Source organism: Lithobates pipiens, unplaced genomic scaffold, assembly GCF_037356315.1.
Source record: "Lithobates pipiens isolate NorthernLeopardFrog02 unplaced genomic scaffold, aLitPip1_a1.2 Scaffold_16, whole genome shotgun sequence".
In the NCBI taxonomy this organism is placed as follows: Eukaryota; Metazoa; Chordata; class Amphibia; order Anura; family Ranidae; genus Lithobates; species Lithobates pipiens.
Window position 1 is genome coordinate 205678808 of NW_027507748.1, and position 27205 is coordinate 205706012.

General features: G+C 48.2%; 1 protein-coding gene across 1 annotated transcript in view; it reads right to left on the reverse strand.

The window, feature by feature from the left end:
* Window positions 1-15390, reverse strand: part of DIPK2B (divergent protein kinase domain 2B) — a 154667-nt gene extending 139277 nt beyond the window's left edge. The window contains exon 1 of the mRNA XM_077480930.1: window positions 15117-15390. Within this exon, the coding sequence (XP_077337056.1) occupies window positions 15117-15331 (215 nt within the window). The 5' untranslated portion in view covers window positions 15332-15390. The remainder of the gene's footprint in view (window positions 1-15116) is intronic.
* Between the last annotated feature and the right edge of the window lie 11815 nt (window positions 15391-27205).

Here is a 27205-nt window from a genome sequence, read left to right on the forward strand (position 1 = left end):
CGCCCCTCCTGCTCTCCAGCCCCCTTTGTGCTCCCTGGCTCCTCCCCTTCTTGTACTCCCTTTCTCCACGCCTCCTGCTCTTTAGCCCCTCCCTTTGCTCCCTGGCTCCACCCCTCCTGCTCTCCAGCCAATTCTTGTCCTCCCTGGCTCCACCCCCATTTCGCCAGCACCCCCTGCTCTCCAATTCTTTCTGCTTCCCCTCTCAAGCTCCCCCCCAGCACTCTCCACCCCCCACCCTTAGCACTATCTGGCCCCCAGCACTCTCCACCCTACACCCCCTACTTCTCTCTCTTGCCCCCATCACTCTCCACCTTCCACCCCCAGCACTCTCCACCCCCAGCACTCTCTGGCCCCCAGCACTCTCCAGCCCCCACCCCCAGCACTCTCTGGCCCCCAGCACTCTCCAGCCCCCACCCCCAGCACTCTCTGGCCCCCAGCACTCTCCAGCCCCCACCCCCAGCACTCTCTGGCCCCAGCACTCTCCGCCCCCCACCCCCCAGCACGCAATGCCCCCCACCCCCCAGTACTCCCTGGCCCCCAGCACTCTCCACCCCCCAACCCCCAGCATTCTCTGGCCCCCAGCACCTTCCAGTCCCCACCCCCCAGCACTCTCTGGTCCCCACCCCCCAGCACTCTCTGGTCCCCACCCCCCAGCACACTCTGGTCCCCACCCCCCAGCACTCTCTGGTCCCCACCCCCCAGCACTCTCTGGTCCCCAGCACTCTCTGGTCCCCACCCCCCAGCACTCTCCGGTCCCCACCCCCCAGCACTCTCCGGTCCCCACCCCCCAGCACTCTCCGGTCCCCACCCCCCAGCACTCTACAGCTCCTCCCTGCTCTTTTCCCCCCAGGGACTGCAGACAGGGACAGATATCTAGATCTCTCTCTCCCCCTTTCCCTCACCCTCTCTTTCTCACCTCCCCCTCTCTCTCTCTTACCCCTCTATCCCCCTCTATCTTTCTCCCCCCTCTCTCTTACCCCCTCTCTCCCTCCCCCTCTCTCTCTTACCCCCCTCTCCCTCCTACCCCCCTCTCCCTCCCCCTCTCTCTCCTCTCTCTCTCACCCCTTCCCACCCCTTTCTCTCTCCCTTCCCTTCTCTCCATTCCCTCCCTTCTCTCCATTCCCTCCATTCCCTCCCTTCCCTCCCTTCTCTCCCTTCCCTCCCTTCCCTCCCTTCTCTCCCTTCTCTCCCTTCCCTCCCTTCTCTCCCTTCCCTCCCCTCCCTCGCTCTCTCCCCTTCCCCCCTCTCTCCCTTCCCCCTCTCTCCTTTCCCCCCTCTCTCCCTTCCCCCTCTCTCCCTTTCCCCCTCTCTCCCTTCCCTCTATCCCCCCTTCCTTCCCTTCCTCTCTCCCTCCCTCCCTTCCTCTCTCCCCTCCTCCCTCTCTCCATTCCCTCTATCCCCCCTTCCCTTCCTCCCTCCCTCTCTCCCTCCCTCCCTCTCTCCCTTCCTCCCTTCCTTCCTCTCTCCCTTGCTTCCCTCTCTCCCTTGCTTCCCTCTCTCCCTCCGCTTCCCTCTCTCCCTCCGCTTCCCTCCCTCTCTCCTCCCTCTCCCTTCCTCTCTCCCCCTCCCTTCCCTCCTTCTCTTCTCCCTTGCTTCCTCTCTATCTCACTTCCTTCCCTCTCTATCTCACTTCCTTCCCTCTCTATCTCACTTCCTTCCCTATCTCCCTTCCTTCCCTCTCTATCTCCCTTCCTTCCCTCTCTATCTCCCTTCCTTCCCTCTCTATCTCACTTCCTTCCCTCTCTATCTCACTTCCTTCCCTCCCTCTCTGCCTTCCTTGCTTCCCTCTTTCCCTTCCTTCCTTTCCTCTCTCTCCCTTCCTTCCCTCCCTCTCCCTTCCCTCTCTCTCCCCTCCCTTCCTTCCCTCCCTCTCTCCCCTCCCTTCCTTCCCTCCCTCCCTTCCTTCCCTCTCTCCCATACCTTCCTTCCCTCCCTCTCTCCCTCCCTATCTCCCTCCCTTCCTTCCCTCCCTCTCTCCCCTCCCTTCCTTCCCTCCCTCTCTCCCCTCCCTCCCTCTCTCCCCTCCCTCCCCTCCCTCTCTCCCCTCCCCTCCCTCCCTTCCCTCCCTCTCTCCCTTCCCTCCCTCTCTCCCCTCCCCTCCCTTCCCTCCCTCTCTCCCCTCCCCTCCCTTCCCTCCCTCTCTCCCCTCCCCTCCCTTCCCTCCCTCTCTCCCCTCCCCTCTCTTCCCTCCCTCTCTCCCTTCCCCTCTTTCCCCTCCCTTCCCTCCCTCTTTCTTCTCCCTTCCCTCCCTCTTTCTTCTCCATTCCTTCCCTCTCTCTCTTCCCCCTTCCTTCCCTCTCTCTCTTCTCCCTTCCTTCCCTCCCCTTCTTCTCCCTTCCTTCCCTCCCTCTCTTCTCCCTTCCTTCCCTCCCTCTCTTCTCCCTTCCTTCCCTCCCTCTCTTCTCCCTTCCTTCCCTCCCTCTCTCCTTCCCTCTCTCCTCCCTTCCTTCCCTCCCTCTTTTCTCCCTTCCTTCCCTCCCTCTCTCCTTCCCTCTCTCCTCCCTTCCTTCCCTCCCTTTCTTCTCCCTTCCTTCCCTCCCTCTCTTCTCCCTTCCTTCCCTCCCTCTCTCCTTCCCTCTCTCCTCCCTTCCTTCCCTCACTCTCTCCTCCCTTCCTTCCCTCTCTCCCTTCCTTCCCTCTCTCTCTTCCTTCCTCTTTCTTCCCCCTTCCTTCCCCCTTTCTTCCCCCTTCCTTCCCCCTTCCTTCCCCCTTCCTTCCCTCTTCCTTCCCTCTTCCTTCCCTCTCCTCCCCTCCCTCTCTCCTCCCTCTCTCCTCCCTCTCCTCCCTCTCTCTCCCCCACCCCTCCTCTCCTCTTTCCACCTCTCTCTCCCCCTTTTGTGCACCCTTTATCTACCCCCCTCTCTGCCTCCCTCTCGGTCACCCACTCTCCCTCTCACTCACAATGTCTTTCTCCCCTCCCCCTCTCTATCTTTCCCTCCCCCTATCTCTCACAATCTCTCGCTCCCCCTCCCCTCTCTCACCCCTTCTCTCTGTCTCCCTTCCCCTCTCTTGCTCCCCCTGCACTGTGCTGGGATCCCCCCACTCTACTTACTCTGCGGGTGTGGAATGGCTCAGTGACAACCCCTCCCCATTCTCCCAAGACACAGGAAATTCTTAGAGGGGTTGCCACCTTGGTGGGCCCCAGATGTTTTAATGGCTGCATATGTCTGATGGGTGAGGAGAGTGCCCTGGAAGTGGTGCAGATGAACTGTTTGCTAGATCGGTGCATCTTTTTGCAGCCATTTTTATTGCTTGAATTTTTTTCCCATTATGGGCGTGATTGGGGCCTCATGTGTAAGTTTCGCCTAAGGCCTCACAAATCCTAGAGCTGCCTCTGCCTGCTGTGAAATATTAGAGCAAATATTGTAATTACATGCCCCTGTTAAACAGGGGCAGTAAAATTGGGCCTTGGGCTGTGGTGGTGATACAACACTGTAAAGCCACGCGGATACTCTTGTTGAGCGCAGAAACGGAAGCCGCTGTGAAATATTAGAGCAAATATTGTAATTACGTGCCCCTGTTCAACAGGGGCAGAAAAATTGCACCTTATGCCCCATACACACGGTTAGACATTCCAACTACAAAATCCGTCAAATTTGTGTGTCGGAAATTCTGACGCACGATTGGATTTTGTTGTCGGAAAATCCAATCGTGTGTAGGCTCCATCAGACTTTTTCCATCAGAATTTCCGACACAAAGTTTGGGAGCAGGATCTAAAATTTTCCGACAACAAAATCCGATCGTTTAAATTGCACATTTTCCGTCGGAAATCCGACCTTGTGTACAGGGCATTAGGCACGTGGTGATCCTTGGTGGAAGATTTTCAGCACAGCAAAAAACTTGTTTCCCTACCAGTATACGTTTTCCATAGACAGTTTATGAAAATATATATCTGCATTTGATAGTGGATAAGAAAAAGCGCTGCTGCAGTATTTTAAAGGACTCTTTATTGGTGGCACAATACTGCAACCCCTCACAGATACTCTAGTTGAGCGCAGGAACGAGCTCTGCTGTTAAATATTTGATCAGAAAATTGTAATTACACGCCCCTGTTAAACAGGGGCAGAAAAATTGGGTCTTAGGCAGTGGTGGGGGTGCCAAAACACTGTAACCCTTCACAGATACTCTAGTTGAGCACAAGAACGATCCCTGCTGCGAAATATTACAGTAAAAATTGCAATTGCACGCCCCTGTTAAACAGGGTGAGAAAAAGGGACTTAGGCACTGGTGGTGGTGCCCTGAAAGAAAAATGTTCTTAGAAGCTATCAACATGAACATTGAGGAGGAATAGGATAGTCACTCAGCATACAAAGCCTCCAGCAGCACTGAATGTGCGTTCAGAAAGAATACTGGATGCAGGACAGGCCAGTAACTCAATTGCATATTGTGCAAGCTCTGGCCAGTGATCCATCTTCAAGACCCAGTAAAGGTCTCCAAGTCTGATCTGGCCCCTAGGTATTCCTGCACCATGTAAATCAGACACTGGCGATGGTTGCTGGAACCAATCAGACTTTGGGAGTGCGGACTAAAGAATTGCCTGAATGCATCAGTCAGACGGCCACCTTCTCCACCGCTCCTTCTGTGACTGACCGAAGCCTCAGCAACACGTTGTCCAGGAGGACAAGGAAATTGTAACTTCCCATCCTCTGCTCCCTCTGCGAAGGCTGGATAAGTTCCGCCACCTTACCCTTGTAACGTGGATCCTTGATACCACGAATCCGGGGGTCCTTTCGCAGGATTTGAAGGATCAAGGAGGCCATCCAGCGAAGGTTTGCTGAGGCATTTGATCCGGAGTCCTCTGGGTCACCAAGGATGACATGATCCACAGCCACCTCCTCCCAGCCAGGTACAAGTCCATGGGTTTCTGGGGACTGAAAATGATCCCTTGAAGACTGCTGCTGATGCTGAGTGCTAGCTCCACCTCCATGCTTACACAATCCTCCTCCTCCTCCTCTTCCTGTGTGATCGGCGGGCCCGCAGGAATACTGTCTGGATAAAGGGGGCCTTGAGAGGTAAGGAAGTCCTCCTCTTCCTCCCTCTGTTCTGCCTCAAGTGCCCTGTCCATTATTCCATGAAGCGTGTGCTCCAACAGGAAGACAAGAGGAACAGTGTCACTGATGAATGCAGTGTCACTGCTCACCATCCTTATGGCCTCCTCAAATGGTGACAGGACAGTGCAAGCATCCTTGATCAGTAGCCACTGGCCTGGCGAATAAAAGCCAAGCTCCCCTGACCCTGTCCTGATGATATACTCACACATGTGCTCATTTATGGCCTTTTTCTGCATGTGCGGCTGCTGCAGCATTGCCAATGTTGAGTTTCACCTGGTAGGCATGTCACAAATGAGGAGGTTTTTAGCCAGCGGAAATGTCCACAGACTTTACTAGCCTATCTCAGGAGATCCTGTAAGCCCCGGGTACCTGCACAAGAACCACTGCACCACCAAATTAAGGACGTGAGCCAAACGGGGAACATGGGTCAAGTGTCCCTATCGGAGGGTGGAGAGGAGGTTGGTTCCATTGTCGCAAACCACCATTCCTGGCTGAAGCTGGCATGGCATCAACCACTTCTGAGTCTGCACCGTCAGAGCTGAAAGAATCTCTGCCCCAGTGTGGCACTTGTCCCCTAAGCAGACTAACTCAAGCACCGCATGCCATCTTTTTGCCTGAGTGCTTGCGTAGCCCCTTGAACACCTATGGAGCACAGCTGGTTCCGAGGACAAATTTGCAGAGGAAGAGGCCATAGAGAAAGAAGAAGAGGAGGTGGAGAAGAGAGGCTGGCAGAATCACCACTACTAGCATTTTGGAGGTGTGGTGGCAGAACAAGCTCCAACAATACTGCACCCTGTCCTGCATCCAGCTGCCAGCAGATTTACCCAGTGCGCCATGAAAGAAAGGTAACGTCTCTGTCCATGCCTGCTGGACCATGAATCAACGGTAATATGCACCTTACTGCTGACTGCCCTGTCCAACAAGGCCAAGACCTTGCCCTCCACATGCTGGTAGAGAAAAGGAATGGCCTTCATGAAAAGAAATGGCATTTGGAAACCTGCCGCTAAGGTACCGCACATTCCACAAATTCACGAAAGGGGAGAGACTACCAGCTGAAAAGGCAGCAGTTGGAGTGCTAGCAATTTAGTCAAGCAAACATTCAGCTGCTGAGCATATGGATGACTGGGACCGAATTTCTTTCGACAGTTTAGCAACTGGGGTAGGGAAATTTGCCTGCCGCAATCAGATGTTGATGTAGCGATAGCAGATTGCCCGCAAGTACTTGGCACACCTAATTCTACACCTTCATTCCTCTCAGTTCAGGTTTCTGAGAGGACTGAAGGTATAGTGTGGTTGGAGATCCCAGCTGATGAGGAGCAAGAAGAGGTCTGCCTTGTTCTTTGGTGTGGGTCTTTTAAGTACTGTTGCCAACGGACTTCATGGGAGGTCAACATATGTCTGGTCAAGCATGTGGTGCCCAAGCGGCTGCTGTTTTGGCCATGCTTGATACTCTTCAGACATATGTTGCAAACGGCAATGGTGCGATCTGCTGCACACGTATCAAAAAAGGCCCACACCAAAGAACTTTTAAAAATACACGGGGAGTCAGCAGCACCCTGAACGTGCGGGGCTCTGCAATGTGATGCAGTCGGGTGACTGCCCTTAAGCTGGCCTCTTGAGGGCATCTTGCCTCATTGGAGATGTGCCTCCTCCTCCTCTGCCTCCTCCTCTCTTCTATCAGGCACCCACATAGAATCAGTGACCTCATCATCCCCTCCCTCCTCATCACTGGAGCAAACCTGGCAGTATGCTGCAGCTGGGGGAACATGACTGACAGTTTCTTGTCCTTTTTAGGCATCCCCCCTCTCTGGGCTCATATTACTGCCTTCCTCAACCAGGGTAACATCATTGGAGCCTTCAAAATGCTGCGCATCCTCCTGCAGCATGTACCCAACACTATGGTTGAACAGTTTGGGGGACTCCTCCATGCATGATGGTGGGGCTAGGGAAGGAGTGACTGATGACATTGAGCCAATGGAATAGGCCATTTTGGCAGCCGCATTGGCAGGCAAACTACTCTGAGCCTGGGTGAAAGAGCATGAGGAGGGTGAGGACGGCTTAGTTATCCACTCTACCAACTCTTCTGCATGTTGTGGATCAACACTGTCAGCTGCTGAAAAAAATTACAAGTGTGCCCCACAGCCACATGCTAAGGATGCACCATGTCCATGACCAGCACTGTTGACTGTAGACACAGAGCATGCTTGCCCACTTTTAGTGGCCTGTGAGCGTCAGCCTTTCCTTGGTGGCCTTCCAGACATGCTGTAAAATTTTATTAGCAAAACACCGCCTTTTTACTAGAAAAAGTACACCAGGAATGGTCTGCAGTCAGATAAAAGCTTGGATAGACTGGAATGCAGTGAATATATATGTAGGAGATTGTATATATATTTAATGTACTGCAGATCACTGAATCACATGCCTGCCTGAAAGTATATTTGAAAATGTACACCAGGAATGTCCTGCAGTCAGATATAGGCTTGGCTAGACTAGAATGCAGTGGATATATATGTAGGGGACTGTATATATATTTTATGCACTGCAGATCACTGAATCACCTGCCTGCCTGAAAGTGTATTTGAAAATGTACACCAGGAATGGCTTGCAGTCAGATATAGGCTTGGCTAGTCTAGAATGCAGTGAATATATATGTAAAAGACTGTATATATATTTTATGCACTACAGCTCACTGAATCACCTGCTTGCCTGAAAGTGTATTTGAAAACGTACACCAGGAATGGCTTGCAGTCAGATATAGGCTTGGCTAGACTAGAATGCAGTGAATATATATGTAAAAGACTGTATATATATTTTATGCACTACAGCTCACTGAATCACCTGCTTGCCTGAAAGTGTATTTGAAAACGTACACCAGGAATGGCTTGCAGTCAGATATAGGCTTGGCTAGACTAGAATGCAGTGGATATATATGTAGGAGATTGTATATATATTTTATGCACTGCAGCTCACTGAATCACATGCCTGCCTGAAAGTATATTTGAAAATGTACTACACCAGGAATGGCCTGCAGTCAGATATAGGCTTGGCTAGACTGGAATGCAGTGGATATATATATATATATATATATATATATATATATATATATATATATATATATATTAGGGCTGTTACTGATTAAAATTTTCCTGTTCGATTAATCGATTTTTTTAAATTGATTAATCGACTAATTTCGGTTAATTATAATGCACATACAGTTTTTACTTTTTTTTTTATTAAACTTTAAGAAAAACGTAGAAAGTTAGTTTAACGTTAACTGTAATGTCCACATCTCCCCCATACTGTACGGTCCACATTTCCCCACATCTCCCCCCATGCTGTATTGTCCACATCTCCCCCCATGCTGTACTGTCCACATCTCCCCCCATGCTGTACTGTCCACATCTACCCCCCATGCTGTACTGTCCACATCTACCCCCATAAAGTACTGCCCACATCTTCCCCCATAAAGTACTGCCCACATCTCCCCCCCATAAAGTACTGCCCACATCTCCCCCCATAAAGTACTGTCCACATCTCCCCCCCATAAAGTACTGCCCACATCTCCCCCCATAAAGTACTGTCCACATCTCCCCCCATGCTGTATTGTCCACATCTCCCCCCATGCTGTACTGTCCACATCTACCCCCCATAAAGTACTGCCCACATCTACCCCCCATAAAGTACTGTCCACATCTCCCCCCATAAAGTACTGCCCACATCTCCCTCCATCTCCCCACATCTCCCCCATACCTTAATATTCATGATTGTCTGCTCTGTCTAGAATAGACAGCAGGCAGACCTGTCCGTCCTCAGAGTAGACACAAGCAGGCGGGCGATGATGACGTCAGCGCGCACGTCTAGGCCGCAGTCGGGTGGACCAAGATGGCCGCGGCTCCGGAGCTAGGCCGAAGCCGTGGCCTTTCCTATGGGCAAGACCGCGGCGCTCACTCCGCGAATCGTCCTTGATCAAAATTATTTTGATCAATCAAAGAAATTAACGATTAATCGAACAATTAATCCTTAATTTCCGCAGCCCTAATATATATATATATATATATATATATATATATATATATATATATATATATATTGTGACAGAGCGAGGCTCTGTCCCTATGAAATTAGAGGTAAAGGAGACACAGAGTTTGCATATCTGCGGACTGCAGGACTACAGAGTGTAGAGTTTAAATGGAGAAAACTGCTCTGTCAGTTTTCTCCAGGTTTTGCTAGCTCCAGATGGGATTCTGTAGTATGGAGATCCCTGAGAGTTATGGGTGGGACGGGATCTCCAACCCTGTGTCCGGGTCTTGAGGCTAACGAGCAGGGTGTGTGCCCAGCTGCACACAGCCCATATAACGAGGGTATTTGTGTAGGATGGTGGTGTGTGAGCAGCTTGCTGCTTGAAGCTGTGCATGTCCAAAGCTGTGTGAAGGACTTGAAGCTGTGTGCGTCCAAGGAGCCGTGTGCTGTGTGTCGAAGGGTTGGAAGCTGTGTGCGTCCAAGCAGTTTGTTGGACGGGGCAAGTACCTATAGCAGCAGTACTGCTGAAGAGTAGCCAGGTGGGCTAGCATTTTCGTTCTGATTTTGCTGTATTTAATTTAAGCTTGGACCCCTGCGTGGGATTACTGGATGAACAGTACAACAGAAACGGACTGCAGTCAGATCTAGATAAACTGGATACTGTGGATATATATATATATATATATATATATATATATATATATATATATATATATATACACAAGCCTGGTTGTAATGGTTGTAATATATACACTGCAGCTAACTGAATTGCCTGCCTGCTCAATCTAAATGAAATTACACTCTCTCTAGGTCAATGCCTGCAACACACTACACAGGGCCGATGTGCAGACGGCCATATATAGTGTGGGGCGTGGACTTAACCCCCTGAGCCATAATTGGCCAAAGGTACCCTGGCTTTGGCCCATTATGGCTCTTTGCTGATGGCGCTGTGATTGACTAAAGCATGCGGGTCATAGTGCATGCTTGGCCAGTCATCAGACAGCAATGCACTGCGATGCCGCAGTGCATTATGGGGTGTGACGCCCCGCTCGAATTTGGCACGAACACCCCATAATGTTCTAATTTCGGCGAACAATTGGACAGCCAATGTTTGAGTCAAACTCATGTTCGACACAAACATAAAGCTCATCCCAAGTCTGGGGGGTGACCTTTGGCCTGAGGCTAGGGTGCAGACAGGACCCTTCTCACAACACACAGAGGTGTCCTGGACATTTGGCACAGGAGCAGGAAAAGACAGTGGGAGAACACTGCCAGGCAAAGTCTCCAGGAGAGGAACAACAGGTCGCAGCCAAGAGGGCTGGTGAATGTCACACAGTGGGGAGATATGGGAGGCGTGCCTGAGAGGACTGGGAAAGTGCAGTCTCAGGGGGTTGCAGAGCCAGAGGAGTGGACTGGGGTGTCAGTAAAGAGAGGCAGCTGCAGCCATGAGGACTGGCAGGGCCTGAAGATGTGATACTGGGCTCAGTAGCCACATGGACAGCTAGCACTAAGGACTACCATATGTTTGCCACACTAACCAGTGTCAGGCCTACAAATCAGTGCTAGCTGGTCTGGGAAGTGCAAGCAAGTGATGTGATGGAGGTGTTAAGGAGAGATAGTCTGAGTGCAAGAGTTGTGCTGGAGGAGAAGTGTGGAGGTGTATATACAGACTCACTACCCATACATACTTCCAAGTTTAACCACCTCAATACAGTGCACTTACACTCCCTTCCTGACCAGACCAATTTTCAGCTTTCAGTGCTCTCACATGAAACTTTTTTTTTCCCTTTTTCCATACAAATAGAGCTTTCTTTTAGTGGTATTTAATCTAGTGTTTTTTTTTTTTGTGCTATAAATAAAAAAAAATTTACATTTTGTGAAAAAATGCCTTTCTTTGTTTCTGTCATAAAATTTTGCTAATTAGTAATTTTTCTTCATAAATTTTGGGCAAAATTTATACTGCAACATATCTTTGGTAAAAATAACCCAAATTAGTGTATATTATTTGGTCTTTGTGAAAGTTATAGTCTACAAACTATGGTGCCAATCACTGAAAATTAATCACATCTGATCAGGCCTTCAGGACATCAGGTGTATCTCATTTCTTGAGACACTAACAAGTCATGAAAATACAAATAACCCCCCAAATGACCCCTTTTAGAAAGTAGACATTCCGAGGTATTAAGTAAGTAGCATGGCAAGTTTTTTAAGTTTTCATTTTTTCCCACAATTCTTTGCAAAATGAAGATTTTTTTTTATTTTACAAAATTGTCATATTATCAGGTCACACACAGCATATGCATACAATAAATTACACCCCAAAATACATTCTGCTACTCTTCCCGAGTTTGGCAATACCACATGTGTGAGACTTTTACACAGCCTGGCCACATACAGAGCACCAACATTGAAGTAGCACCTTCAGGCGTTCTGCTAGCAAAAATGACACATCTCATTTCATAACCACCTATTACAATTTGAAGGCCCTAGAGCACCAGGACAATGGAATTGCCCACAAAATGACCCCATTTTGGAAAGCTAACACCCCAATGTATAATCTATGAGGCATAATGAGTCTTTTGAACGGTTCATTTTTTTCCAGAAGTTTTTGTAAAATGTGGAAAAAATTATTATTATTTTTTTACACAAAGTTGTCAATTTATAAGATATTTCTAACACATAGCATGTATATAGCAAAAATTACATGCCAAAACACATTCTGCTACTCCTCCCGAGTATGGCGATACCACATGTGTAGGACTTTTACACAGCCTGGTCACATAGAGAGGCTGAACATTGAAGTAGTACCTTCAGGCGTTCTAGGAGCATACATGACACATCTCATTTCATTCCTAACCATCACACTTTTGAAGGTCCAGGAGCACGAGGAAAATGGAATTACCCACAAAATGACCCTATTTTGGAAAGCAAACACCCCAATGTATATTCTATGAGGCATGGGCTGCAAATAGGTACTCGGGTACTCTGATGGGCTACAGATAGTTACTCAGGTACACTGATGGGCTGGTGACAGGTACTTCAGTACTCTGATGGCCTGGTGACAGGTACTCGGGTACTCTGATGGCCTGGTGACAGGTACTTGGGTACTTTGATGGCCTGGTGACAGGTACTCGGGTACTCTGATGGCCTGGTGACAGGTTCTCTGATGGCCTGGTGACTGGTATTCAGGTACTCTGAAGGGCGGTGATAGGTACTCAGGTACTCATATGGACTGTGACAGGTACTCGGGTACTTGACATTCTTGAAGCCCACATCACACTCATTCCCAAACCAAGCAAAGACGTCACAATAGTATCTAACTACCGACCCATATCCCTCTTCAATGTGGATGGGAAAATTTATGCTAAAATTCGTGTAAATGCATACTACCCCTACTTCCCAAACTGATATCACTGGACCAGGTAGGATTTATCCCTGGACGAGAAGCCAGGGATAACACCATAAAAGCTATTAACATTCACTACTACCTCCAAACAGAGATTCTTCCTTTCCCTTGATGCGGGGAAGGCGTTTGACAGAGTGACTTGGGACTATATGTCAGCTTCATTACTGGCTATGGGATATCCTTCCCACTTTCTTCACTTGATAATGCCATTGTACTCTAACCCCATTGCCAGGATCAGAGTCAACGGCCGCCTGTCAAGCACCTTCTCCGTCTTGAATGGCACACGTCAGGGATGCCCCCTCTCCCCACTTATTTTTGTGCTCACTATGCAACACATGCTACGCAAAGTAAGAGCAAACTCGGATATTAAAGGCATTGACATCCTAAACAAAGATTGTAAAATCGCAGCGTATGCGGATGATATCCTTCTCTTCCTCTCTGATTCCATAACCACCATCCCCAACCTGCTTAAGGACTTTACCCTCTTTAATTCTATCTCTAACTTACAAATACATTTTACAAAATCAAAAGCCCTAAACATTTCCCTACCTCTAACCTTGGTTTCACAATGTCAGGCCAATTCCCATTTTGAATGGGAACCACAAGCCCTTAATTATCTATGTATTCAAATCCCAGTGAAACTTTCTGAATTATACAACAGGAATTATTTACAGATCACCAAAACTATCCCACAGGACCTCCACAAATGGATATCGGGGCACTTCTCATGGTTTGGCCATCTAGCTATAACAAAAATTAATGTCTTGTCCGGAATCCTATATTTCTTTCAGATGGTCCCAATTAAAATCCCCTTATCTTTCTTTACAAATTATAAGCGACTCTGCAGAAACTTCATTTGGGCATTTAAATCTCCAAGACTTAGCTGGGATAAAATGATCCTACCCAAGTCGTAAAGAGGCCTAGGACTCCCTGATATATACAGATATCATTGGTCATGTCACCTTACCAGAATAATCGATTGGCATATACATAGGCCTACTAAAGATTGGATTACACTTGAGGAATCCTTTACGCAAGTACCACTTTACCACCTACCTTGGATTAACTTCAAATCAATCCCCAAGACAAACATTTCCCACCCACTTACAGGTCCCATGCTTTTTACTTTCAAAACGGTGTGTAATACATTGGAGGTGATACCCTCTCCTGGTCCAATGCCTCCTATAGATCAAAACCTTCCTTCCTGGCTTCTTTGAGGGTAATGAGTCTCACCCTAACTCCGACTCGCCACTTAGAGCACAACAATTGTTCCACAATGAAGATATTATCACATATGCCACCCTATCCTCTCGATTCCCAGAAAGAAACCTTCCCTTCCCTTAAGTTGCAACTCAACCTTGGGCACACTACTTCACATTTGGTTGGATTGCCCACATCTACAACCATTCTTTCAAAAGGTACATGATACAATTATCCAAATCACTACTTATACCCCAGACTTTTCGTCAGCCCAATACATGCTTCATCACACATCTATACCATACACAACGTATAAGAAATCCCTCACACTCCACCTCATTAATGCAGAAAAACAATGTATACCTGCTCTGTGGAGAAGTGCCACCCCTCCCAAAGTTACTGACTGGCTGTAACGTGTGGAACGCATAGAAGACATGGAAAACCTAATTCATCAGGCTAGAGAGAATGCAACGATATATCGGAAAACATGGGCCTGCTGGTTGCACTTCCGAGATTCTGCAGACTTTCAGGAACTACATCATTCCACGTGCTACCCCCCCACCACACATTATCAATAAACTACTTACTCTTACTATTATAACAACCTTCATAGGCAGGGCCAAATTGAAAGTGTTACGTAAAACGACTCTATATAACGGCCCTATACTGAAGGTTTACTACACAAAACCCTCATACCTGAGGTGAGGGCCAGTAAAGCCCATGCGTAAGCCATTACTATAAATTTGAGTCATAACTACATCTGCCCTCCCCCCCCCCATCACAGTATGATCCCGTTTGGGGTGGTAGGGATAGGGGAAGGCCTGCTTTGGTTTACCTGACACTCATGTGCAAACCCTCAGAGGACTACCCTCCCAAACCATGTGGTAGTGACAATTGTATCCACACTCAACTACACCTGCTACGAATGATACGAAAATAGTGTGTATTTCTAGTATCCATGGGAGCTGTATATGAAACGTGATCTTTATTGTTGCCTATACTGTTGATTGTAAGACTACAAATATCTGGTGTATTGATTACAAATGTGTTGATCTTGTTTGTATAACTTGAAAATTTTATAAACTTTTTTGAAAAAAAAAATACATTTACCGTTTTTGGTTGTAACATGACAAAATGTGGAAAATCTCAAGGGGTATGAACACTTTTACAAAGCACTGTATATGAAACAGATGGATAGATAGTAAAAGTAGAAATATATTGTACATTATACAAATATATATATATATATATATATATATTCGAAAAAAACTAAACCATAATTGGTAAATAGGTTAGATAAGATATATTATTTAGAGAGATATATAAAACTTATTGTAGTTTATACAGATAGATATCTTTATAGATACACATTGAAATGAGAGATATAAAGGTAAATAGGTTAGATAAGATATATTGTGTAGATAGATAGATATGCTAACCTTATTTCTTCTTTAAAGAATTTCTTGCAAGCAGAAGTTCCAATGCAAGCATTACATTTGTCGAGTCCAAGAAAGCTTTTGCCAAAATTATAGGAGCTTTTCAGTTTGGAATCTGAAGAGTTGGTTGCACCAACACTTTCTCTTTCCATGATAATGAGAAAAGAAACACAAAAGTAAAATTTCTGTAAAAAAGATGAACATATCCAAAAATTCATTTTTGTATCAGATCAGTTTCATAATCTCGTGAACAACTTCATCAAAGATCCATCAAAAAGAAATGTAACTTTCTACTTCCAAATGGAAAGAAGTGTTGCTGGCAATGAGAGGAAGAAGGAAACTTGTGGAGGATATAGATAATATTGATTGCTATGGTTACTCTTCCTATGCTAACTTCACAGGTTTGAGCTTTTGAGCTAGAAACCTTTAAAGAATTCAGATGAAAATGTCAGATCAGTGGAATCAAAAATACTTGCCACTTTATCGTGTACACAATCAACATTTTTAAATAATTGTTTGTAAGTAAAAATAACACACAAACATATCTGACCTTTAACAATCAGCATGCACACATAAAAATGTCATACAACACAATATTTGATTAAAAAAAAATGTGTTAATTGAATAGAATTTGGTAATCATAATTGTTACCTTTAAGATACAGCAGGTAATATAAACTCACTGGCCACTTTTTTAGGTACACCTTGCTAGTAATGAGCTGGAACCACTTTTTGCCTTCAGAACAGCCTTAATTATGTTTTGTGTTGAAAACATTCCTCAGAGATTTTGGTTCCATATTGATATGATAGCATCACACAGTCGCTGTAGATTTGTTGGCTGCACATCCATGATGCACATCTTCCATTCCACCACATCCCAAAGGAGCTCTATTGGACTGAGATCTGGTGACTGTGGAGGCCATTGGAGTACAGTGAACTCATTGTCATGCTCAGGAAACCAGATGGAGATGATTTGAGCTTTGTGACATGGTGAATTTTCCTGTTGGAAGTACCCATCAGAAGATGGGTATACTGTAGTCATAAAGGGATGGACATGGGCAGCAACAATACTCAGGTAGGCCATGGCATTTAAATGATGCTCAATTAGTACTAAGGAGCCCAAAATGTGCCAAGAAAATTTCCCCCACACCATTACACCACCAGTCTGAACCATTGATACTACGAAGGACGAATTCATGCTTTCATGTTGTTTATGCCAAATTCTGACCCTACCATATGAATGTCGCAGCACAAATCGAGACTCATCAGACCAGGCAATGTTTTTCCAATATTCTATTGTGCAGTTTTTTTTGAGCCAGTGCGAATTGTAGCCTCAGTTTCCTGTTCTTAGTTGACTGGCGCCTGGTGTGGTCTTCTGCTACTGTAGCCCATCTGATTCATGGTTTGATGCGTTATGCATTCAGAGATGGTATTCAGCATACCTTGGTTGTAACGAGTGGTTATATGAGTGGCTGTTGCTTTTCTATCATCTTGAACTGGTCTGCCCATTCTCCTCTGACATCAACAAGGCATTTACGTCCACACAAATCACTGGATATTTTATCTTTTTCTGACAATGCTCTGTAAACCCTAGAGATAGTTGTGTGTGAAAATCCCAGTAGATCAGCAATTTATGAAATACTCAGACAGCCCATTTGGCACCAACAACCATGCCACATTCAAAGTCACTTAAATCCCCTTTCTTCACCATTCTGAGGTTTGGTTTGAACTTCAGCAAGTCATCTTCACCAAGTCTAGACTAACAACTAATTAGCTGAGAGTTTCCCTCACCATCTATCTAGTAAAAAAGTCAGCAGGGCAGTAAGTAAGCAGAAACCTCTGCTTACTTACTGCCCTGCTGATTTGTTGCCATGTGATTGGCTGATTAGCAAGCAATTGAACAGGTATACCTAATAAAGTGGCTGGTGAGTGTAGATTTAAAAGGTAAGTTTTCTTAGTTTTGGACAGTGGAGAAGAGTTGAAACCCCTGTTTAATTTTACTGCCCTTTTTGGATTCTGTTAGAGAGGTTTCTGCTTACTTACTGCCCTGTAGGGATGGACGAACTTCCGACGGGACGTTTCGCGAACGCGGACCGCAAACGCGGCCGATAGTTCGCGAACCGTAACGTTCGCGGCGGGCCCCATTGACTTCAATGGGAGGCGAAGTTTGCAAACCTACAGGTCGAATTTGCAGCCACAAAGTAATTACTAGCTGTGCAAACATAGTCCCACCACATGGCCAATGACATAACACATGTATGAGGTGAATCTGGGATCGACAAATAAAAGCATTCTTTTTTTATATGTGAAATTGTGACAATTCAGGACTGTGGAGCGCATGAAGGCAATGGAGGAGAGGGAAGGTCAGGGTAGGCAAAGAAGAGGGTGCAGGAGATGATCACCAGCAGCGTGACATACAGCAATGACACCTGCACCGTGATAGAGTGATCTGACACCAGCACCGTGATAGAGAGCACTGACATCAGCAGCGTGACATACACCAATGACACCTGCACCGTGATAGAGTGATCTGACACCAGCACCGTGATAGAGAGCACTGACATCAGCAGCGTGACATACAGCAATGACACCTGCACTGTGATAGAATGATCTGACACCAGCACCGTGATAGAGAGCACTGACATCAGCAGCGTGACATAAAGCACTGACACCAGCACCATGATATACAGCACTGACACCAGCACCGTGATATACAGCACTGACACCTGCACCGTGAGCAGCCCCAGGAGTAAGTCAGCATAGCACAGGGATGGTGGGAGCCCCTCATAATGAGCATAGCACAGGGATGGTGGGAGCCCCTCATAATGATCATAGCACAGGGATGGTGGGAGCCCCTTATAATATGCACAGTAGAGGTACAGCCCCAGGAGTAAGTCAGCATAGCACAGGGATGGTGGGAGCACCTCATAATAAGCAGCCCCAGGAGGAAGTCAGAATAGCACAGGGATGGTTGGAGTCCCTCATAATGAGCATAGCACAGGGATGGTGGGAGCCCCTCATAATATGCACAGCAGAGGTACAGCCCCAGGAGTAAGTCAGCATAGCACAGGGATGGTGGGAGCCCCTCATAATAAGCAGTCCTAGGAGGAAGTCAGCACAGCACAGGGATGGTGGGAGCCCCTCATAATGAGCATAGCACAGGGATGGTGGGAGCTCCTCATAATATTCACAGCAGAGGTACAGCCCCAGGAGGAAGTCAGCACAGCACAGGGATGGTGGGAGTCCCTCATAATGAGCATAGCACAGGGATGGTGGGAGCCCCTCATAATAAGCAGCCCCAGGAGGAAGTCAGCATAGCACAGGGATGGTGGGAGCCCCTCATAATGAGCATAGCACAGGGATGGTGTGAGCCCCTCATAATATGCACAGCAGAGGTACAGCCCCAGGAGGAAGTCAGCACAGCACAGGGATGGTGGGAGCCCCTCATAATAAGCAGCCCCAGGAGGAAGTCAGCACAGCACAGGGATGGTGGGAGCCCCTCATAATGAGCATAGCACAGGGATGGTGGGAGCCCCTCATAATGAGCATAGCACAGGGATGGTGGGAGCCCCTCATAATATGCACAGCAGAGGTACAGCCCCAGGAGGAAGTCAGCACAGCACAGGGATGGTGGGAGCCCCTCATGATAAGCAGCCCCAGGAGGAAGTCAGCATAGCACAGGGATGGTGGGAGCCCCTCATAATAAGCAGCCCCAGGAGGAAGTCAGCATAGCACAGGGATGGTGGAAGCCCCTCATAATGAGCACAGGCGCTGTTGGATTGGTACCCGCAACTCCTTCTCTGGGAGTGGGAATTGCTCCTCTGCCAGCGCACACAAAAGCAGAATGCAGCATTTCTCGAAACAAGGCCTGGAAGTGCTCCATTCTGACAGCCCTCTGTGACGGCGGTAACATTTCCACCATTTTGTGTTTTTACCGGGGGTCTAAGTACGTTGCCACCCAGTACTGGTCCTTGACCCTTATGCTTTTTATACGGGGGTCCCTATTAAAACACTGGAGCATGAAGGCCCCATTTGCACTAAACTGGAAGTGGTGTGGTGGCCTGGCTCCTGCTCATCATCCAGGATAATGTCGTCCTCTTCATTCTCCTCTCCCCATCCACGCACAACAACGGGGATCCCAGAAAGGTTTAAAGCATGCTCTTCTTGCTCCTCCTCATCCGCCCCAGCACCATCCTCCTCTGACTCCTCTTCAGACTCCTGTTGTTCACTTGTCTCTTGATAGAGTAGCCCCCCCTGGGAATTCATCCAGCATTGCGACTTCCTCATCTTCCCGCTCCTGCTCCTCCACAGCTTGATCAATGACACGACGCAATGCACTCTTCATAAAGAAGGCAAAAGGTACCATGTCACCGATGGCGCAATGGCTGCGACTGACCAGTTTGGTGATCTCCTCAAATGGCCACAGAAGTCTGCATGCGTTGCGCATGAGCAGCCACTGGCGTGGTGAAAAAAACCCCAGCTCCCCAGAACCTGTTCTGCCGCAGAGTTCATACAGGTAGACGTTAACTGCACGTTTCTGCTGGAGCAGCCTATCAAGCATATAGAAGGTTGAGTTCCATCGCGTCGGGCAATCGCAAATAAGACGTCTGACCAGCAGATTGTGTCGCCACTGAATGTCAGCAAGGCGAGCCATGGCCGTGTAAGATCTTCTGAAATGGGCCGAGATTTTCCTTGCCTGCCGCAAGATGTCCTGGACCCCAGGGTATTTGACAACGAATCGCTGCACGACCAAGTTTAAGACGTGTGCCATGCATGGCACGTGCGTAATTTTTCCCTGTTTCAATGCGCTAAGCAGATTGGCACCGTTGTCACACACCACTTTACCAACTGTCAAATTGAGGGGTGTTAGCCACTGATCTGCCTGTGAACGCAAAGCTGAAAGGAGTGCCGGGCCAGTGTGGCTCTTGGCTTCCAGGCAAAACAGACGCAGCACGGCATGGCAACGTCTCACCTGGCATGTCAAATAGGTTCTGGGGAGCTTGGGCGGCGCAGCGGAAGAGACGCTAGCAGCGGTAAAGGAGGAGTCAGCCGAGGAGGAGAGGGAGGAGGATGGAGTAGGAGGAGGAGGAGAAGAAGAGCCAGGCTTGCATGCAATCCGTGGCGGTAAAACCAAATCTTCATGGGTGCCACGGGTTACATGCTTGACGGCCGTCAGAAGGTTCACCCAGTGGGCAGTAAAAGTGATATATCTTCCCTGCCTGTGTTTGCTAGACTACGTGTCTGTGGTCAGATGTATCTTGGCACAGACACTGTGTGCCAGAGATACATTCACTTGCCGCTGAACATGGCCATATAGCTCTGGGATGCCCTTCTGTGAGAAATACTTCCTTCCTGGGACCTTCCATTGTAGTGTTCCAATGGCCACAAATTTTCGAAAGGCCTCCGAGTCCACCAGTTTATATGGCAGTAGTTGGCGGGCTATCAGTTCTGACAAGCCAGCCGTCAACCGTTGGGCAAGAGGGTTATCCGGCGTCATCATTTTTTTACGCTCGAACATTAGGCCCACGGAAGCCTGCCTTTTTGCAGAAAAACGTGAGCTTGGCATGATGGAAGGTGGAGTGGAGGACAATTGTGAGGAGAGAGGAGAAGGTGAAGTAGAAGACGAGGCTGGACGGTGAGAGCCTGGAGTGTGGCTTTGTGTGTTCCGTTGCTCCCACTGTGCTCGGTGATGGCAGCTCATGTGCCTTCTTAAGGCGGTCGTCCCTAGGTGAGTGTTGGGCTTACCGCGACTAATGCGTTGACTGCAAAGATTGCAGATAGCAACACTATTGCCAGCAGCGGACACGTTAAAAAAAGTCCACACTGCGGAGCCATGTGCCGGCGTCCTGGGAGCGACAGATGTGACCGTACATGGTCGATGACTCGCTCCTGATACATTTGCAGTCTGCTTTGTCCCTCCTGTGCAATGTAAGTTATTCCTGCTTCTCCTCCCTATCTGCTGGTCCATATCTCCATCTGAACTCCCCTCCTCTTCCTCTCTTGTGGGCACCCACGTGACATCACTAGACACGTCATCATCAACGTCACCTTCCCCACCGCTATAAGTAGAGATCTCAGAGTAGGCAGCAACACCGGGGACCAACCTCCTCCTTGGACTGATCTGGGTACTGTCGTCAGACTGCTGAGTGGCGGTTGTTGCTACCTCCTCTTCCTGATCCAATGTCAAGAGTGGCTGCGCATCAGAAATGTCTTGATATGGATCGGAAAATAATTCCTGTGACTCAAGCGGAAGGTATGTGGTGGTGTTGTTGGTGGTAGTGTCTTTGGGGGTGCACATAGCAGAGAGTGAAGAAGAGGGTGCAGATCGAGAGGATGAGGAGGGTGCAGAAGAGTAAGGCTGAGTGAGCCAGTCAACCAATTCTGGTGCTTCCTTTGACGTAATCGCACGCACCTTCTGCAATTTCCCACTTTGGCTCAAGCCTGTTGCTCCTGCCCTACCCCTACCACCCCTGCGGAAGGGCCTGCCTCTTCCTCTGCCTGTCTTTTTTTAAATGACCCTGTGACAAAACTCTCAGTCACTATACTGATAAAGGACTGCTGCAGAATAGGGCAGTAGTGCACCTCAACCCTATATATTGTGGACCTATACCAGTCCTTAAGGATTAGCAGACTGTACCTCACTCAACCCTATGTACTGTAGTACACTATACCTTACCAGTCCTTATAAGGACCTTTGTGGAACTAGTAGGTTGTGATTAGCAGACTGTACCTCAGTCCCTATACTGATAAAGGACTGCTGCAGAATTGGGCAGCAGTCAGCAGTAGTGCACCTCAACCCTATATATTGTGGACCTATACCAGTCCTTAAGGATTAGCAGACTGTACCTCACTCAACCCTATATACTGAAGTACACTATACCTTACCAGTCCTTAGAAGGACCTTTGTGGAACTAGTAGGTTGTGGTTAGCAGACTGTACCTCAGTCCCTATACTGATAAAGGACTGCTACAGAATAGGGCAGCAGTCAGCAGTAGTGCACCTCAACCCTATATATTGTGGACCTATACCAGTCCTTAAGGATTAGCAGACTGTACCTCACTCAACCCTATGTACTGTAGTACACTATACCTTGCCAGTCCTTATAAGGACCTTTGTGGAACTAGTAGGTTGTGATTAGCAGACTGTACCTCAGTCCCTATACTGATAAAGGACTGCTGCAGAATAGGGCAGCAGTCAGCAGTAGTGCACCTCAACCCTATATATTGTGGACCTATACCAGCCCTTAAGGATTAGCAGACTGTACCTCACTCAACCCTATATAGTCTAGTACGCTATACCTTACCAGTCCTTAGAAGTAGTGATGGCCGAACGGTTCGCCCGGCGGTCGTTTCGCGGCGAATTTCCGACTTTCGCCGTCCGCGGGTTCGAACGCCTTTTTCCGTCGTTCGCCCCGGCGGACTTACGTGTTTAATGTATACAAGAACTTTAACCTTTCGTGACACGTTTATCATGTGTTACAGGACAACCAATTGAGACATGACAGCTCATGGACACTTGGACATTCCCCCTAACCTATAAATACACCCGATCCGGTGGCCATTTTACATTCTTTCTTCTGTCACTGTAGGGAAAGGATCCTGTGTGGAGTAGGGACAGAGAAAACGCTAGCTATTTGGTACACAAAAGTTCTTTTCAGGACTGGTATAGGTGTTAGGTCAGCAGCCTGAGTTTCTTTTGTCAGTTTAGATAAAGGGACAGAGCGCTGTATGCTGCTATTTTAGGGACAGCTCAGCCAGATTAGTCTTTCTTCATCATCATCATCATCATCATCATTAGCTGTTACTATCAGGTCCACAAAAGAGCTGTTCCAGCTAATCGTTCCAGCCTACTCTTTTTTGCCAATTTGTATAGGGACAGGCAGGAAGCAGTGTTGTCAGGCAGTGAGGATAATTTTAAAGACTTGCTGTTACTATTAGTTCCACAAAGGTTCTTTTCAGGACTGGTATCAGTGGTACGGTAATAGGCTTGTACACGTATAATATTCTTTCTTCCAAATATAGAAAGAATATTATACTTGACTGCTGCCCTTCTGCTGCAGTCTGCTAATCATTCACAACTCACTTGTTCCACAAAGCTCTTTATCAGGACTGGTAACTTGGTCTGTCTAGGGTGCTACGGTACATAGGCTTGGGTGCGGTACAGTCTGCTGTTCTGTAAGGACCGCTATCGGTCCACAATACATAGGGTTGCCGTGCACTACTGCTGACCGCTGCCCTATACTGCAGCAGTCCTTCATTGGTATAGGGACTGACGTACAGTCTGCTAATCACTAACACACAACCTGCTTGGTCCACAAAAGTTCTTATAAGGACTGGTAACTTGGTATAGGGTGCTACGGTACATAGGCCTGAGTGCAGTACAGTCTGCTGTTCTGTAAGGACCGCTATCGGTCCACAATACATAGGGTTGCCGTGCACTACTGCTGACCGCTGCCCTATACTGCAGCAGTCCTTCAGCGGTATAGGGACTGACGTACAGTCTGCTAATCACTAACACACAACCTGCTTGGTCCACAAAAGTTCTTATAAGGACTGGTAACTTGGTATAGGGTGCTACGGTACATAGGCCTGAGTGCGTTACAGTCTGCTGTTCTGTAAGGACCGCTATCGGTCCACAATACATAGGGTTGCCGTGCACTACTGCTGACCGCTGCCCTATACTGCAGCAGTCCTTCATTGGTATAGGGACTGACGTACAGTCTGCTAATCACTAACACACAACCTGCTTGGTCCACAAAAGTTCTTATAAGGACTGGTAACTTGGTATAGGGTGCTACGGTACATAGGCCTGAGTGCAGTACAGTCTGCTGTTCTGTAAGGACCGCTATCGGTCCACAATACATAGGGTTGCCGTGCACTACTGCTGACCGCTGCCCTATACTGCAGCAGTCCTTCATTGGTATAGGGACTGACGTACAGTCTGCTAATCACTAACACACAACCTGCTTGGTCCACAAAAGTTCTTATAAGGACTGGTAACTTGGTATAGGGTGCTACGGTACATAGGCCTGAGTGCAGTACAGTCTGCTGTTCTGTAAGGACCGCTATCGGTCCACAATACATAGGGTTGCCGTGCACTACTGCTGACCGCTGCCCTATACTGCAGCAGTCCTTCAGCGGTATAGGGACTGACGCACAGTCTGCTAAACACTAACACACAACCTGCTTGGTCCACAAAAGTTCTTATAAGGACTGGTAACTTGGTATAGGGTGCTACGGTACATAGGCCTGAGTGCAGTACAGTCTGCTGTTCTGTAAGGACCGCTATCGGTCCACAATACATAGGGTTGCCGTGCACTACTGCTGACCGCTGCCCTATACTGCAGCAGTCCTTCAGCGGTATAGGGACTGACGCACAGTCTGCTAAACACTAACACACAACCTGCTTGGTCCACAAAAGTTCTTATAAGGACTGGTAACTTGGTATAGGGTGCTACGGTACATAGGCCTGAGTGCAGTACAGTCTGCTGTTCTGTAAGGACCGCTATCGGTCCACAATACATAGGGTTGCCGTGCACTACTGCTGACCGCTGCCCTATACTGCAGCAGTCCTTCAGCGGTATAGGGACTGACGCACAGTCTGCTAAACACTAACACACAACCTGCTTGGTCCACAAAAGTTCTTATAAGGACTGGTAACTTGGTATAGGGTGCTACGGTACATAGGCCTGAGTGCAGTACAGTCTGCTGTTCTGTAAGGACCGCTATCGGTCCACAATACATAGGGTTGCCGTGCACTACTGCTGACCGCTGCCCTATACTGCAGCAGTCCTTCATTGGTATAGGGACTGACGTACAGTCTGCTAATCACTAACACACAACCTGCTTGGTCCACAAAAGTTCTTATAAGGACTGGTAACTTGGTATAGGGTGCTACGGTACATAGGCCTGAGTGCGTTACAGTCTGCTGTTCTGTAAGGACCGCTATCGGTCCACAATACATAGGGTTGCCGTGCACTACTGCTGACCGCTGCCCTATACTGCAGCAGTCCTTCATTGGTATAGGGACTGACGTACAGTCTGCTAATCACTAACACACAACCTGCTTGGTCCACAAAAGTTCTTATAAGGACTGGTAACTTGGTATAGGGTGCTACGGTACATAGGCCTGAGTGCAGTACAGTCTGCTGTTCTGTAAGGACCGCTATCGGTCCACAATACATAGGGTTGCCGTGCACTACTGCTGACCGCTGCCCTATACTGCAGCAGTCCTTCATTGGTATAGGGACTGACGTACAGTCTGCTAATCACTAACACACAACCTGCTTGGTCCACAAAAGTTCTTATAAGGACTGGTAACTTGGTATAGGGTGCTACGGTACATAGGCCTGAGTGCAGTACAGTCTGCTGTTCTGTAAGGACCGCTATCGGTCCACAATACATAGGGTTGCCGTGCACTACTGCTGACCGCTGCCCTATACTGCAGCAGTCCTTCAGCGGTATAGGGACTGACGCACAGTCTGCTAAACACTAACACACAACCTGCTTGGTCCACAAAAGTTCTTATAAGGACTGGTAACTTGGTATAGGGTGCTACGGTACATAGGCCTGAGTGCAGTACAGTCTGCTGTTCTGTAAGGACCGCTATCGGTCCACAATACATAGGGTTGCCGTGCACTACTGCTGACCGCTGCCCTATACTGCAGCAGTCCTTCAGCGGTATAGGGACTGACGCACAGTCTGCTAAACACTAACACACAACCTGCTTGGTCCACAAAAGTTCTTATAAGGACTGGTAACTTGGTATAGGGTGCTACGGTACATAGGCCTGAGTGCAGTACAGTCTGCTGTTCTGTAAGGACCGCTATCGGTCCACAATACATAGGGTTGCCGTGCACTACTGCTGACCGCTGCCCTATACTGCAGCAGTCCTTCAGCGGTATAGGGACTGACGCACAGTCTGCTAAACACTAACACACAACCTGCTTGGTCCACAAAAGTTCTTATAAGGACTGGTAACTTGGTATAGGGTGCTACGGTACATAGGCCTGAGTGCAGTACAGTCTGCTGTTCTGTAAGGACCGCTATCGGTCCACAATACATAGGGTTGCCGTGCACTACTGCTGACCGCTGCCCTATACTGCAGCAGTCCTTCATTGGTATAGGGACTGACGTACAGTCTGCTAATCACTAACACACAACCTGCTTGGTCCACAAAAGTTCTTATAAGGACTGGTAACTTGGTATAGGGTGCTACGGTACATAGGCCTGAGTGCGTTACAGTCTGCTGTTCTGTAAGGACCGCTATCGGTCCACAATACATAGGGTTGACGTGCACTACTGCTGACCGCTGCCCTATACTGCAGCAGTCCTTCAGCGGTATAGGGACTAAGAGTTTTGTCACAGGGTGATTTAAAAAATGACAGGCAGAGGAAGAGGCAGGCCCTTCCGCAGGGGTGGTAGGGGTAGGGCAGGAGCAACAGCCTTGAGCCAAAGTGGGAAGTTGCAGAAGGTGCGTTCAATTACTTTAAAGGACGCACCAGACTTGGTTGAGTGGCTCACTCAGCCTTATTCTTCTGCACCCTCCTCATCCTCTCGATCTGCACCCTCTTCTTCACTCTCTGCTATGTGCACCCCCAAAGACACTACCACCAACAACACGACCACCACCACCACCACCACATACCTTCCGCTTGAGTCACTGGAATTATTTTCCGATCCATATCAAGAGGACATTTCTGATGCGCAGCCACTCTTGGTATTGGATCAGGAAGAGGAGGTAGCAACAAGCGCTACTCAGCAGTCTGACGCCAGTACCCAGATCAGCCCAAGGAGGAGGTTGGTCCCCGGTGTTGCTGCCTACTCTACTTATAGCGGTGGGGAAGGTGACGTTGATGATGACGTGTCTAGTGATGTCACGTGGGTGCCCACAAGAGAGGAAGAGGAGGGGAGTTCAGAGGGAGATATGGACCAGCAGATAGGGAGGAGAAGCAGCAATGACTTACATTGCACAGCAGGGACAAAGCAGACTGCAAATGTATCAGGAGCGAGTCATCGACCATGTACGGTCACATCTGGCGCTCCCAGGACACCGGCACATGGCTCCGCAGTGTGGGCTTTTTTTAACGTGTCC